Below are 16,073 nucleotides of genomic sequence, written 5' to 3'. Positions count from 1 at the left end.
AATCTGGGACTGTCCCTGGAAAATACTAACTATCTGCAGTAACTATCCCTGCTTTAGAGGGCCTGATGAAGACACATGGGGAATGTGCTCCAAGATCTTCTATGTTTTTTGTTCTTAGTGATCCACTTCTGAAAGCTGGGTCAGCCTTGAACTAACTTTACATCATGGCCAAAAGGTCAACCAAATCTTGCATCCAATATATGAATTTCCCCTATAGTGAGCTGCTAATTAGTGCAGGAAATAGGTGATACCTGGAAGGGATTATCTTGCGCAGCTCCGTGACCCTGCTATTTCTGCTTTAATCCATTGCCAGGTTTGATCTTAACATGGCCCAAATACCTTGAATCCAGGAAAGTCCTCAAGCATTCCATTCACTTTTGTATGGATTGTTTGTTTGTCCTAAGCACTAAATATGTAGCTTTCGCATGCATTCTACTATCACACCCTGTACCTGGCATGCAGGTAGTGAGGTGGTGGCAAGGTGAACAGGGGGTAAAAGGCAAAGACAGGCCCAGCTACTAGGAAACAGTTTGAAAAGTCCTAAGTGCTCAGGAGAGTAAGCCAGCCTGACTTGGGAGCTTTCCTAAGCCTCAGGAAATAGCATGAAGCCTGTTTGAAATAATCACCATTAAGATGATTCCTAATTGGTTGCACTATAGTTCTCTTCTTTTCCTTGAACATACAATGAAATCACATCTTACTTAGTTCCAGAGGCAGTACATCTCTAAATAGCACTTGCTCAGGGGCAAACACTGCTAAGGCCCTGCAGTATTAACAGACAGAACTAGTTACATCATCCCTTTCAGTTGTTAACTGCAGTGGTTGTACTGTGGTTTGTTTGTTTTTACTAAGGCTGGTTATAGGATGGAGATGAGGAAGCAGTGACCCTTCAGATGTTTTTGGACAACTCCCACCATCCCTGACTATTGGCTATTCTGGCTGGGGCTGAATATGAAATAGTTCCCTAACACTGCTACGGGAAAATAAATATTTTGTGGAAGCACTTTTTAAACTTCCTGGTGGGAGGAAAGAATTTCGAAATGTGAGATTGCTACCTCTGAATTCCACCTACTTCACGCTCTTAAAATGCCCGTTTCCCTTTGGTGGACGCAGCAAGGGCAACCCTGCCTTTTGAGATCAACATACAGTGTAATATTTTCCCTCGTAGAAGGCAAGTGCAGATCAGCCCTGATATGCATGGAATCTGCCTTGAGAAATGTGTATGTTGGGAAACAGTGGAAAGGGTTGAATCATGGCAAAGACCTTTAATGTTCACATAGCGCAGCTGGGACTGTTCAGCAGCACACGGAACTGCAAGCCTCTTGTCAGGCAGATGTTTTCCAGAATTGGAGCCCATGCAATTTGCGCAGGGATTAGGGAAGCAAAAGGTGTACATGTGGCGTTATTTGTTTTAGATACTCAACAAAGAGTGTGTGCTTCTGAATTGTTCTCATGGATTAGCTACGTTAAGCACCTGGAACAAGAGAGATGGATGACAGTTCATGCCCTGAAGAAGAACCCGCCAAGAACTTGTCCTACAGGAGGAAACTGACTGGCACAAATGGAAGCAATCAGAGTGAGATACCTTGTCCTGCATCACTATGGCAGTCACCCATTGATATAGGCCACAATCACACCATGCATCTAAAGCATTGTTATACCACTTTGACAGTCACATTTCCCCCTAAAGAATTCTGGGAGCTGCAGTTTGTGAAGAATGCTAAGGGTTGTTAGGAGACCCCCTGTTTCCCTCACAGAACTACAGTTCTCAGAATGGTATGACCATCAATCTCTCTTCCCAGGGAACTCTTGCCCCCCTGTTGAATAGCTGGCCTGATGTTCCTTATGCTGCAGCTAGCATGGCTGCCTATCATGGCCATGAGAACTGCAGACCTTGACTACATTTTCATTTTTATCTATACAGAAGGATATGTTGATTTTGGCTGGAAGGAAGGAAGGTTGGTTTTAAAAAACGAAAGCCAAGACAGCATGGCATAGCAACATCTGATGGGCCAAAGCTTCCCCATAACTACTTCATAAACAGTTCTATCAATTTTCATCAAACCATGCCAATGTGGAATCCTGATGAAAACCCAACTTGGATGGTCTTAAGAAAGGGAGGTGGAAGACTAGACCTATTCATGTATCTGCTATCTGTTCCTACTAGCTGTGTTGGGAATGCTAGAGGCAGGGAGCCCCCTGAATTGGTGGGACTCCCAAATGGGGTGGTCTGCTATTGCACTCAGGTCCTGCTTGCAGGCTCCCCATTAGGACACCTGGCTGGACGCTGTGAGAACGGGATGCTGGACAAGATGGCCTGATTCAGCCACTGGCCTGATCCAGCTACAGTACTCCTCTCTGAAGTTGCAGTTGGGTGCATCTGCTACCAGCATCCATGCCTAGCTTGACCCTTTGCCTCCTGCAAAAAGCCCTCCTTGTTTGTTCAAACCACACAGCATTTGTCTTTCTTTCTTTTTCTTTCTTTTATAAAAAAGGCCCTCTATCATTATGACAGAAGTTCATAATGGTACTTTTTAAGTATGTGTGTGTGCACGCACACACGCACACAAACAAAAACAAAGTGAAGTTTTAGCAGCACAACCTCATTTAACCTTGTATTATTGCCAAGAAGACTAAGCCTTAGGCTTAGCACACACATATGCTATGAACCTTTGGCAAGCACATTTGCCAAAATATGATCTCATTCAATTGAGCCACCTGGATAGATAGGCGTGGCCCCTGGGGTAGCTTCTGTGAGGCACCCCGAACAACTCACTGGGGGAAATGTTTACTGCACCAACGCAGCTTGGCATTGAAAGCGTAACGCGGTGGCAAGTTTGAGAACCAAAAGAAACTGAATTGTGTTTTTCAAGTCCATTGGAAATTTACATTCACAAGCACAACCACTTATTTTATCCAGGGCGGGTTACAACAATTAAAACACAATATTGAAAAACAGTTTAAAGCAAGTTAAAATTATAGAAATAGAGTGCCTTGGAGGGTGTTAAAGTGATGTTTAAGTGAAGCAGAAACCAAAAACCAGCTTAAATCATATTCAGGAGAGCAGTGGGGAACTGTGGCTCTCCATATGCTAACAGACATCAATGCACGCTCTGCTAGCCACATCTGGAAAGCTACAGGTTCCCCCATCCCTCAAACAGAAGAATCAATCCAACAGAGGACTGCCCTCTGCAGAGTGTAACACGTGGCCATCCTAGTGACAACACAGGACAGGGCTTTATTTATGGTGGCACCAAAACAGTAAAGGTAAAGGTAAAGGGACCCCTGACCATTAGGTCCAGTCGTGATAGACTCTGGGGTTGCGGCGCTCATCTCACTTTACTGGCTGAGGGAGCCGGCGTACAGCTTCCGGGTCATGAGGCCAGCATGACTAAGCCGCTTCTGGCGAACCAGACCAGCGCACGGAAACGCCGTTTACCTTCTCACTGCAGCGGTACCTATTTATCTACTTGCACTTTGATGTGTTTTCAAATTGCTAGGTTGGCAGGAGCAGGGACTGAGCAACGGGAGCTCGCCCCGACTCAGGGATTCGAACTGCCAACCTTCTGATCAGCAAGTCCTAGGCTCTGTGGTTTAACCCACAGCACCACCCACATCCCTTACCAAAACAGTAGAACTCCAAATGTATAGAAGTCCCTCCATAGAGATGTTCGCCTCACTCCTTCCATATTGACTCAAGGCATCAGGCCAAGGAGGAAGGACCAGAGCTCTGTAGTAGAGCATCTGTTTTTGCATGCAGAAGGTCTCAGGTTCAATCCCTGGTATCTCCAGGGAATAACTCCTGCCTGAAATCCTGGACAACAGCTGCCAGTCCGTGTAGACAACACTGAGCTAGATGGACCTATGTCCTTAATCAGTCAGCTTCCTATGTCCCTAAAGGTGATCTGGAAAGTTTTGGGGTTTCCCCAATTAGCTCCTTTCTTGTTTCTACTCCTCTTATTGGTGTTGCTACTATTTAGTATTTAAGAGAGTTTTAAAAATAGCTTGGAATCTAATGGGTGCAGGAGAAGAGTTTGTTAATACCAGTTGTAAAATGCCATGTTGTTTTCTTACAGTTCTTCCTCAGGCGACTAGTCCAGCATCCTGTTCTCGCAGCAGCCAACTAGGTGCAGGACCTGCGCACAAGAACACTCTTCTGCCCTCCTGCAGCTTCCGGCTCCTGCTATTCAGAAGCACTGCTGATCCAGCCATGGAGGCAGAACAGAGCCATCATGGCTAGGAGCCATCTGTAGCTCTCTCCTCCATGAGCAGTTTCCTAAAAATGCTTAGGGGCTGATATATAATTGGCATTAATAAATTTGTTTCCTGAAGTAGTTGGACTTCATGGTCCTTTGGGCATGCTCAGATTTTAAAAGTGTACCCTGTTAGAATTGGGGGAGAGTCTGTTCTGTTGTGTTCTCTGTGGAACATTCTCCTCTCTGAACTGAAGCAGGCACCAAACCAGCTGTCAATTAGGGTCCTTTTGAACAATTGAATAAAAACAACTCATTTTTTTATTCCCAGGCCTTATCTGACTTTTAGTACCAGTTGGTTTAAATTTGCCTTAGGTTGGATATTTTCCTGTTTTGTACATAATGTTTTGTTTCTGCATTTGATCATTTAGTGTGGCAGCACCCAAACTTTGGAACTCCGTGCTTGTTGAGATCAAGCAGGCGCCTTCACTGTACTATTTTTGGCACCTGCATCAAACATTCCTGTTTAGACAAGCCTATGCAGATGTATAGAAAGTTGAGGTGATTTAATCTGTTTTATTATTTGAACTTTGGTATGTTTTCAAGTAGGGTTGTCCATTTTTTCTCAGTTTTACTATTTTTTTCCCTTTTGTAAAGTGCTTTGAGGTTGTTGGGCTTTTTTTTTTTACAATCAAGTGGTGTAATTCTTTTTCATGATAATAAATAAATGGGTTTATTCCTGCATTTTTATTAACTCTGCATACAACCTTGAGATTTTATAAACATTTTTTTTTTTGAAAAACGAATAGCCTCCCATCTAGACTACTGCAACACACTTTATGTAGTGCTGCCCTTGAATACGGCCCAGAAACTGCATCTAGTGAAATATGCCACAACCAGGTTCTTGGCTTGAGCAGTAAGAAGAGCCAGTTACGGTGATCTTGAAATTTATGTACTCAATTCAAGGTATCAGTACCAGTACACAAGGTTCCATTCATAGTAGGACCCAAGTACTGAAAGGAATGCTTTCCCTGATCTCCCTCTTTTGTAAGGTATGCAATAATTAATGGATTATATGTATTATAAAGTATCCTATAAATATATTCCATGTGCTTTTAGGATGTTTAATATAGAATTAAACATCCTAAAATTAAATAGAATTAAATAGAATTAAACATCCTAAAATTAAACATTAAAAGAATTAAACATCCTATAGAATGTTTAACAATCTGCCTTTGAGACTTAGCCAACTGGCAGGTTACAAATATTTAAATTCTTACAACGATCTTAATTACTAACATTGAAATCTGAACACATTTATTAGAAACTCTCTATAAACAAATGGTTATATTTTTTTGTTAGAGAAAACAGAGCAGAATATAAATTGTTTTCATTGCTGTGCGGCTTGTCGAATTCTTTTAGTCCAGTGGAGCAAAAACTCTTCAGGATCCAGATATGTTTCCTCCTGCACACACACACCACACACACACACCTGCTCACCTTTCCCCCTTTTGTTCCGCTACAGTCGCATTTGGATCCTGACGAACATCCATGGCATGCCTAGAAAAGAGAAATAAAAAGAGAACATTAAAAGTTTGCAAAGAACTTTCCCACCCCACCAAATATGTGCTAATGAGGAGGAATTTCAATCGCTTGTTTTATGAACACAGTTTAAGGTTAGCACACTTCATCAATTGGGGGGGGAGGATTGGGAGTGCAACATGTGAATTTTAATCAGTTAAATGGACTGACCTCACATATTCTTTTAAGAATAATCTCAACCCTGAAAGGGGGAGAAATGCAGATCACCTTGCTTCTCCCTTTACAACCTCTCAAAAAAAGAAAGAAAAAACCAAGAAGAAGCAACAACAGCCAACCCTAGTTTTTCCCTCAAGACAACATTGGATATATTAATTGGATTTTTTTTATCGGAAAATTAATAAAAATGATTAAAAAAAGAAAAGTACACACTCTGATTCATGCCCAGGCCATCCCACACCCTAAGGGTGCTTCTAAATGACCCATTTATTGAGCTCTCACTCTGTTTGCAGGGAGGCAAGAAATCTTTAGTGTTAAGTTGTGGGTGAACATATCAGACGACACAGCGATTCTTCAAACAGCTCTTGTTTATTCACAGGCCAGAACAGAACTGAACTGAAGGGTTCAGCCAGCCTGCTTATATAGAGCTCCACTAGAACGCAACAGTAACCATTTTCTGTAACTATCCAATCACTGAATGTCACTTTCAATCCCTTATTTGCATATGTGGACCTGAACCATCTACAGTATCCCCCTGCTGGCCCAGGGTGAGAACTTCAGTACATAATGTTTAGCAAGTGCTTTTCCAGACTCCTCACTGCATTTTACCAGTTACTTTCCTTATCTCAAGAAGTCGGATCTCCTGGGGGAAGCATGTTTGTTGCACAAGAACTCCAAATCAGCTTTCATTGTGCAACCCGGATGTGCTGGGATGTGACTGAACCACACCTTAAAACAGCAACAGCACCCCCCTGCCTCCCTGATCTTCCCCTGCCTCAACCGGGGTCCCCTCGTATCTGCACAGAAATCTGTTTCCCAAATAATTCTCCTCCCTTCATAATAATCACCCCTCCTTAAATAGACACTGGCTTCCTGTCTATTCCCAAATCTAGTACATGTTCCTTGACCTTGCCTTCAGAGCCCTCCATCGCCTTGCCCCCCCCAACTCTTCTCCCCGCAGCCCTGCCGTTCATCTTCACTCTTCTACCCTCCCCTTTCCAAAGCTCTACCTGATACTTCAAGCATCTATAGAAGGGGTCAGCAAACTTTTTCAGCAGGGGGCCAGTCCACTGTCCCTCAGACCTTGTGGGGGGCCGGACTATTTTTTTTTGGGGGGGAAGAATGAATTCCTATGCCCCACAAATAACCCAGAGGTGCATTTTAAATAAAAGCACACATTCTGCTTACGTCAAAAAACACCAGGCAGGCAGCACAAATAACCCAGAGATACATTTTAAATAAAAGGACAAATTCCACTCATGTAAAAACACGCTGACTCCTGGACCATCTGAGGGCCGGATTGCGAAGCCGATTAGGTCGCATCCGGCCCATGGTCCTTAGTTTGCATACCCATGAGCTACAGCAAGTCTCCCTTGCTCCCCATACAACGTATTTTCCGTTCTATAAGATGCACCCGACCATAAGACGCACCTAGTTTTTAGAGGAGGAAAACAAGGAAAAAAAATATTCTGAATCAAATGTTGTACTAAACTAGTTAATAAACAACCAAAGGGTTTCATCAGGATACCCTGAACCTTGAAGATACTTATATCACCCCACCCCACCCCCCACACATCCAAGGAAGCTGCTAGGTAGGAGATCAGGACAGCCAAAAGGAAGAACTTTGCACAATGTATGGTTAAAAGACAGAACTTGCTACAAGACTGAGTGACAACTACTAGCTTGGGTGACTTCAAAAGGGGATTAGACAAGGGGCACTGCGCAGCTCTCCCTCTCTGCACAGCGCCTCTCCAGCAAAGCGGGAGGAGAAACAGAAGGGGCTCCATTTCTCCTCCCGCTTTGCTGAAGGGGCGCTGCGCAGCTTTCCCTCTCTGCACAGTGCCGGTCCAGAGAAGCAAAGTCAGAACAGCAAGAGGGATCGCTGCGCAGCGATACCTCTTGCTGTTCTGGCTTCTGGGATAGCCATGCGAAGCCTCTTCAGGACAGGGGGAGCGTTCCTTCTGTTGCCCTGAAGAGGCTTCGCACAGCTATCCCACTGCTTTCACTGCACAGCGATCCCTCTTGCTGTTCTGGCTTCAGCGATAGCTGCACAGCCTGCATTCGCTCCATAAGACGCACACACATTTCCCCTTACTTTTTAGGAGGGGAAAAGTGCATCTTATACAGCAAAAAATACGGTACTTGGAACTGCCTCCCAGAACACCTGTGTGCTGGCGTTTCTTCACATCCAACCTACCTCAAAGCCCACTTTTCCTTTGAGGCCTTTGGCATAACCCTCTCATTCTCACATCTTACTGTGAAGCCTAAGCATCTGTAACTGAATCCACTGCGCATTGCTTCCATGCATACACTTGCCCCCCCCTCTACATTTTATCTGCATCATTTTTTTATTATTATTGTAAGCTGCTCGGGGCAGAGGCCTATCCTTGTGCACTCTGAAAAGCACCGTGTGAACTGAAGATGAGACACTGCGTGTGTAAACATACATGTTTATATGAACACACACACACACACTGCTATTACACAGGCTTCTGAAGTCATCATGGCTTGTTCTAATCAGTGATTGTTCCATATCTATGAACTGTTCATATATATGTGAACTGTTATGTGAGGCCCACCTAAAACGTAGTGTGTAACAACTTCTTTTGTTTCATTTGAGAACATGCCACAGCAGACCTTGTAAGAGGCATTCTTTATTCTCTTTCACACGCACAATGGGAAATGCTTCTTCTAAAACAACACAAGTGTGTGTTGTAAAAAAATCTGCTGCCTGATTAGACAGGCCTTTTAAAACCAACTAAGCCAACCTAACATGTATACATTTCACATTTTCCTGATCACAGGGAAGAAGCAATTTCTTGCAGGTTCTTGCCTTCATTGTTGCACCACTCATGCAGATAGTTCTTTATACTTATTAAACTGGCTGCTTAATTTCTGCAAAGACTCAAGAGCCGTATCTTTTTCACATAGCCAGGAATTGTCGCAATAAGAATGCCAGCCAATAGGTGGCACACCTTGCTCTCAGTCAGAAGATGCAGGTAAGCCAAATCTGCCCAGTTCTGAGGGAAAGAATAACTTCCTCTTCTCCGATGCTTTTGGCACCCAGAGCTAAAAGTACAGTGGTACCTCGGGTTACATACGCTTCGGGTTACATACGCTTCAGGTTACAGACTCCGCTAACCCAGAAATAGTACCTCAGGTTAAGAACTTTGCTTCAGGATGAGAACAGAAATTGCACGGCGGTAGCAGGAGGCCCCATTAGCTAAAGTGGTGCTTCAGGTTAAGAACAGTTTCAGGTTAAGAACGGACCTCCGGAACAAATTAAGTACTTAACCCGAGGTAGCACTGTAAAGGTAATATTCTATTGAAAAATCAAGAGATGGGAGGCAAGAACAAATGATGGTATGTCACAGCAGCTAGAATTTTGAGCATTTAACTTCAGTGACCTAGGTTCTAGGCAAGTTCATTTTCATATGTGTGTGTGTTTAACTTGTACACTGTTTTTCTACAATGTTGTATGTTTTGTTATTGAGTACAGCAGCAGCAGCAGCAACAAAACTCTACAATTTAAAATGAAACAAAGTTACAATGAAAATACAATTTAAAACTAATAATGATATTTAGTAATCCATTTCAGCTCTTGCAGCCAATCGGAAGTCGCAGAAGCCTCGTCAGGCATTCGGCTTCCAAAAATAGTTTACAAACCGGAACAGTCACTTTTGGGTTTGCGGCATTCAGGAGCCAAAATGTTCGAAAACTAAGCTGTTGGAAAACCAAGGTACAACTGTATTATAAGATCATTATTTCTTCAGAATGCCAGAAAAAAAATGTAACCACTCCCAGTTAAAATAAAACATTAGGCGAAGATGTAAGAGACCAGCAGAAAAAACAGCAAAAAAATAAGATAATTGCTAAAGGCCATGAATAAAAGATCAATCTGGCAGCCACATTGTGCAATTGTACAGAAAGCACAAATATACAGTGGTACCTCAGGTTACATATGCTTCAAGTTACATACGCTTCAGGTTACAGACTCCGTTAACCCAGAAATTGTGCTTCAGGTTAAGAACTTTGCTTCAGGATGAGAACAGAAATCGTGCCCTGGCGGCGCGGCGGCAACAGGAGGCCCCATTAGCTAAAGTGGTGCTTCAGGTTAAGAACAGTTTCAGGTTAAGAACGGACCTCTGCAACGAATTAAGTACTTAACCTGAGATATCACTGTAATTAACAATATTAAAGGTAAAGGAACCCCTGACCATTAGGTCCAGTCATGGCTGACTCTGGGGTTGCGGCACTCATGACTAAGCCGCTTCTGGTGAACCAGAGCAGCACACGGAAACGCCGTTTACCTTCCCAAAATTATCACAGAACCTGAACTTAAAAAGGTAAAGGTAAAGGGACCCCTGACCATGAGGTCCAGTCGTGACCGACTCTGGGGTTGCGGTGCTCATCTTGCTTTACTGGCCGAGGGAGCCGGTGTACAGCTTCCAGGTCATGTGGCCAGCATGACTAAGCCGCTTCTGGTGAATCAGAGCAGCACACGGAAATGCCGTTTATCTTCCTGCCAGAGTGGTACCTATTTATCTACTTGCACTTTGACGTGCTTTCGAACTGCTAGGTTGGCAGGAGCAGGGACCGAGCAACGGGAGCTCACCCGGTCGTGGGGATTCGAACCACCGACCTTCTGATCGGCAAGTCCTAGGCTCTGTGGTTTAACCCACAGTGCCACCCGCGTCCCTTAATTAACAATATTGCTAGTCATTTAATTATTGCACTCTGCCTCGGTCGTTCACGTCTGATTGTAGATACTGCTGCCACCCAAATCAATAAGTCTTCTTTGAGTATTTGTATGTTTTTCCATAAATGAGTAAATCTGCATATGTTTCCAGGAGCAGAAATAAACAATAAAAGGGATTATTTATTCCTCTGGGTGGGTGTGCACCTTTTATGCAACACAGCATATTCTTTTGAGGGCTGAGTTCATCCTATGTGAGAAAGAAGGTTTCAAGTCTGGAAACCTGCAGATTGCAGGTACTAATCAGAGACACCTTTTTAGTTGATCAGAAAGGTATTGCTCAGCAAATTGATGCCATAGTAACTCAGTACAGCAATGAGCGAAACAGAATGCCCATTTACAAAGAAACTTGTCATACTCCAGAAAGCGTAAAAAACCCAGCCTTTTAAACTATTAACCGAATCATTTGTTAGATCTCTCTCGCTGAAGTTTATCCCCCTTCATAACAGCACCCACCCCCTAAAGACTCAGTGAAGGGTAAATAAGCCTGCACAAAGCTGCTCAAAGTCACAATTAAGATTTTTTAGTTTTTACCACAAATCCACAGCAGACAATACCTAAGGACCAACTGCTGTGTCACAAAACAGAGACCAGCATTTCAAGCTGCCAGAAAATTTCACCAGACAGGCAGGAGGTTCAAAGGAATATGTAGAGCAGGAGACAGAGAAAGAGCAGAACAGTAGAGTTGGAAGGGATCTCAAGGATCTTCTAGTCCAACCCCCTGCAATGCTAATGAATCCCTGACAAATGGCCACCCAACCTTTTTTAAAAAAAACACAACAACAATAAAGGAGAGACCACAATCTCTTGAGGTAGTCCATTCCAGCATCTAACAGTTCCTACTGACAGAAAGCATCTTCCTGATGCTTAGTCGGAATATCCTTCCTTGTAACTAGTATCTGTTGGTTCAGATCCAACCTCTGGAGGAACACCAAACAAACTTGCTCCATCTTCCATGTGACAGCTTTTCAGATATTTGAAGATTGCTGTCATAGTACCTCTCAGTCTTTTCTTCTCCAGGCTAAACATATCCAACTCCATCAACTATTCCTCATAAGGCATTTTATCATCTTGGACACCTGCCAGTGCACACATTCCAGCTTGTCAACACCCTTCTTAAACTGTGGTACCCAGAACTGGACACAATAATCTAGGTGGAGTCTGTCCAAAGCAGAATAGAGTGGCCCTTGAACTGGACGCTATACTTCTGTTGATGCAGCCTAGAATAGCATTAGCTTTCTTTGGTGTTGCATCACGCTGTTGACTCATGTGGTCTATGAAGATCCTTTTCACATGCACTACAGTCAAACAAGGTATCCCCTGTCCTATATTTGTGCATCTGATTATTCCTGCCTAAGTGCAGAACCTGAACATTTGTCCCTAATGTAATTCATTTTGTTAGTTTTGGGCCAATTCTCCAGCAAATCGATGTCATAGTAACGAAGTACAGCAATGAGCGAAACAGAATGCACAAAGAATGTGAAGGTCACATTGAATCCTCATTTTATTTTCTGATGTATTAGCTACCCCTTCCAGTCACCTGAAAATTTGGTAAGCATCCCTTCTATTCCTTCATTCAAATCATTTATAAAGATGTTGAGCAACACCAAGCTCAGAACAGAACCCTGTGGTACCCCATTTGTCACTTTTTCCAGGATGGCAAGAAACCATTGTTGAGCACACTTTGGGTTCAGCTACAAATCCACCTAACAGTAACATCACTTAGTCCACATTTTACCAGCTTCTCTATGAGAATATCAAGGGGGGATTTTGTCAAAAGCCTTACTGAAATGAAGACACACTACATCCACAGCAATCCCTTGATCCACCAGTCATGTAACTCTTACCAAAAAGAAGAAAAATGAAAGAAATGAGATTTGTCTGGCATGACTTGTTTTTGAGAAACCCATGCTGGATCTCAGTAATCACAGCATCCTTTTCTAAGTGCTCACATGCTGTTTAAAACAACTCAAGCTGACTAGTTAGTAATTGCCTGGGTCCTCTCCTCCCTCCCTTTTTTGAATATAGTGACATTTGCCCAGCTGCAGTCCACAGGGACCTCACCTGTTCTTCAACAATTTCCAAAAATTATAGACAGAGGCTCTGAGATTACCGTATTTTTTGCTCCATAAGACACACTTTTTTCCTCCTAAAAAGTAAGGGGAAATGTCTGTGCGTCTTATGGAGCGAATGCCTATGGATGGTGGGGGGATCCTGCTGCAGCCACAAGCAGAAGATCCATGGTTCCTTCCCTCCTTCCTTCCTTCTCTCCTCCGTGGCTCGCTTTGAAGCAGCAAAGCGGCAGAGGAGCTGCTTACACGGCAGAGGAGCCGCTTACACGGGTGCAGCAAAGCTTTTCAGCGAGCTGAGCCGGGGAGGAGGGAGAGCCATCTCGCTTTAAAGGAGCAAAGTGGGAGAGGAGAGGAGAGGAGCTGCTTACACGGGTGTAAGCGGCTCCTGTCCGGTTGGCTCCTTTAAAGCAACCGTGCTCTCTTTCCCTCCCCCCTCCCCGCTCAGCTCGCTGAAAAGCTCCTTCTCCACACACACCACGTGTGCTCCTTGTCCCTTCAGTGTTTTTCCTTCCCTCCCCACTTAAAACGTGGTTACAAAGCACGGATCCACATGGATCCTCAGGATTTTTGCATTGGGTCACCCCAAATTCACCGTCAGATCACATAGCATGTCCATGGCTACAGCCTGCACCAAAAAAAATCACGCACCCACTGTTGCCTGGGGCCACAGTGGCGCAAAAACGTGGTTACAAAGCACGGATCCGCATGGATCTTCAGGATTTTTGCATTGGGTCACAACAAGTTGACCATCAGATCACATATCATGTCCATGGCTACAGCCTGCACCAAAAAAATCACGCACCCATTGTTGCCTGGGGCCGCAATGGCACAAAAAGCATGGATCCACATGGATTCTCAGGATTTGTGCATTGGGTCACCCCAAACTCGCTGTCAAATCACATGTCTGTGGCCACAGCATCAACCACAAAAATCATACATCCACTGTTTCGTTCAGAATATTTTCTTTCTTGTTTTCCTCCTCTAAAAACTAGGTGCGTCTTATGGTCAGGTGCGTCTTATGGAGCAAGAAATACGGTACATCTGCAAGTTCCTTTAGCACCCTTGGAAGCAGTTCATCAGGCTCTGGATGCATGAATTAATTTGAAATAGTTAGAAGTTCACAGCTATCCTCAGTGGGTATGCAAAAGACGTTTCACAAACATACTGTAAATAGATTAACCTCTAAAACGTATGAAGCAGGATGTAAAATGTTTCCTCATTTTGGCCTCCATGTCCGCCATCAGGTTCCCTGAGTTGCAGAACATTAAACTATAGAACAAAAAAACTAAGAACATAAGAAGAGGCTTCTGGTTCAGGCCAATGGCCCATATCTCCCAGCAACCTGTTCCTACAGCGGCCAACTAGATGCCCCAAGTGAGAAACCCAAAAGCACCCAAGCAGAAGAACACTCCTCTTCTGCAGTATTCAGAGCCACTGCTGCCTCTAACAGTAAAGGCAGAGCACAGCCATCATGGCTAATTGCCACTGATACCTTTCTGCTCCATAAATTTGGCTAATATGCCTTTAAAGACATCTATGGGTCATTCCACGTCAGTTCAATGTGGTCATGCCACCCACCGTCTCGGATTTTGATGAAACTTGGTGTACACCCTTCCCTTATGGTTGAAGGAAACCCCCTTAGATTTCCCCCCATCTATCTCAAGTGGTTTTAATTTATAGCACTTCAAAGTTTCTTGAAATCTGTGTTTCTGTCCCTCTTGAGACCCTCAGCCTTGTGTGCATTTTATATGTTTTCTCCATAACCAATGATCAGATCTCTTTGAAATTTTACACAGAGCTAAATAACATGATGAGGATTTCAGGGAAAAATACACCAGCACTCAAAAGATTTTATAAATGCCTTAAAAATGTATAAATGTAGTTTTTTTGGTGGAAAAATGAGGTTGAGAAAACCTAAATTTTCAGTGTGAGGGCACGATGGAATCAAAAGTTTTTGATGGTGAAAATTATTGCAAAGACATGCTCTTTCTCAACAAAAAAAAAATTATGGGTCTCTTATGTCTTCTAACAAAATTTTATGTTTTTGGACATCTTGGGGGGGAATGGCTACTGGGTACAACTTTCCTACAATCTATAGCTGTAACAGAAAAAATTAATGAAACAAAGTTGTTCATCTTAAAATCTAAAATAATATTGATTATTACAGGGTTGTTGTTTTTTCAAAAGTGCAGGCTTGTTTTTCAGTTTGGGGGTATTTAAAACTATGAAAATTGGCTATATCATGAAATCAATCTAAAAAAAAAATTAGTCAGAAACTTTAAATGCTGACATGTAAGGAAATAAGACCTAGCAAGAAAAAGATTAAAAGAATGTAAAATTATGCATTATATTCAATTATGAGTACATCAAATTATTCTTAAATTATTTAAAAAATAATTATTCATTTCAGAAATACAAAATATGAGACATTTTAAAATGTTTTCTGAGACTGCAGTTCAGAGAAGTCTTTCGTATATGCTAGATGTGTATGCTATTATGAGGTGAGGGGAGAGACACAGCCTTCTCCCAACTGCCTTAACACCCCCCCCCAGCCCTGGGAGTCCTTATAAGGAACCTGTGCCTTGATCAAAACCACTGCAACACTAGATCATTGATGATCTAGCAGATAAAATAGAACGTTTGATTCCTCATTCTTTCATAGCAAAGTCGCAGTCTTCCTTCCTTAAAAATTTAAAAGAAAACCATCCATCACACACTGCCGTTATTCTACTAGATTTCAGTGAAAACTTTTCATTCATCACCCAAGATGAGGTACAAGGGTACCACTGGACTTCTGATTCTAGTACTTAGTATCCTGTGATAGTGCTGATTTATTTATTTTTTTAGATTGATTTCACGATACAGTGGTACCTCGGGTTACAGAAGCTTCAGGTTACATACTCTGCTAACCCAGAAATATTACCTCGGGTTAAGAAGAAGAAGAAGAGTTTGGATTTGATATCCCGCCTTTCACTCCCCTTCAGGAGTCTCAAAGCGGCTAACAATCTCCTTTCCCTTCCTCCCCCACAACAAACACTCTGTGAGGTGAGTGGGGCTGAGAGACTTCACAGAAGTGTGACTGGCCCAAGGTCACCCAGCAGCTGCATGTGGAGGAGCGGAGACGCGAACCCGGTTACCCAGATTACGTGACTACCGCTCTTAACCACTATACCACACTGGCTCTCGAACTTTGCTTCAGGATAAGAACAGAAATGGTGCTCTGGCAGTGCGGGAGGCCGCATTAGCTAAAGTGGTGCTTCAGGTTAAGAACAGTTTCAGGTTAAGAATGAACCT

General features: G+C 43.1%; 1 protein-coding gene across 1 annotated transcript in view; it reads right to left on the bottom strand.

Moving 5' to 3' along the window:
* The window catches only part of COL4A5 (collagen type IV alpha 5 chain), a 142,052-nt gene that overhangs the window by 87,445 nt on the left and 38,534 nt on the right, over nt 1-16,073 (bottom strand). The window contains exon 2 of the mRNA XM_082208644.1: nt 5,694-5,753. Coding sequence (XP_082064770.1) covers nt 5,694-5,753 — 60 coding nt within the window. The remainder of the gene's footprint in view (nt 1-5,693; nt 5,754-16,073) is intronic.

This window comes from Podarcis vaucheri, assembly GCF_965113315.1.
Source record: "Podarcis vaucheri genome assembly, chromosome: Z".
Lineage (NCBI taxonomy): Eukaryota > Metazoa > Chordata > Lepidosauria > Squamata > Lacertidae > Podarcis > Podarcis vaucheri.
This window is presented reverse-complemented; position numbering and strand designations above follow the sequence as displayed.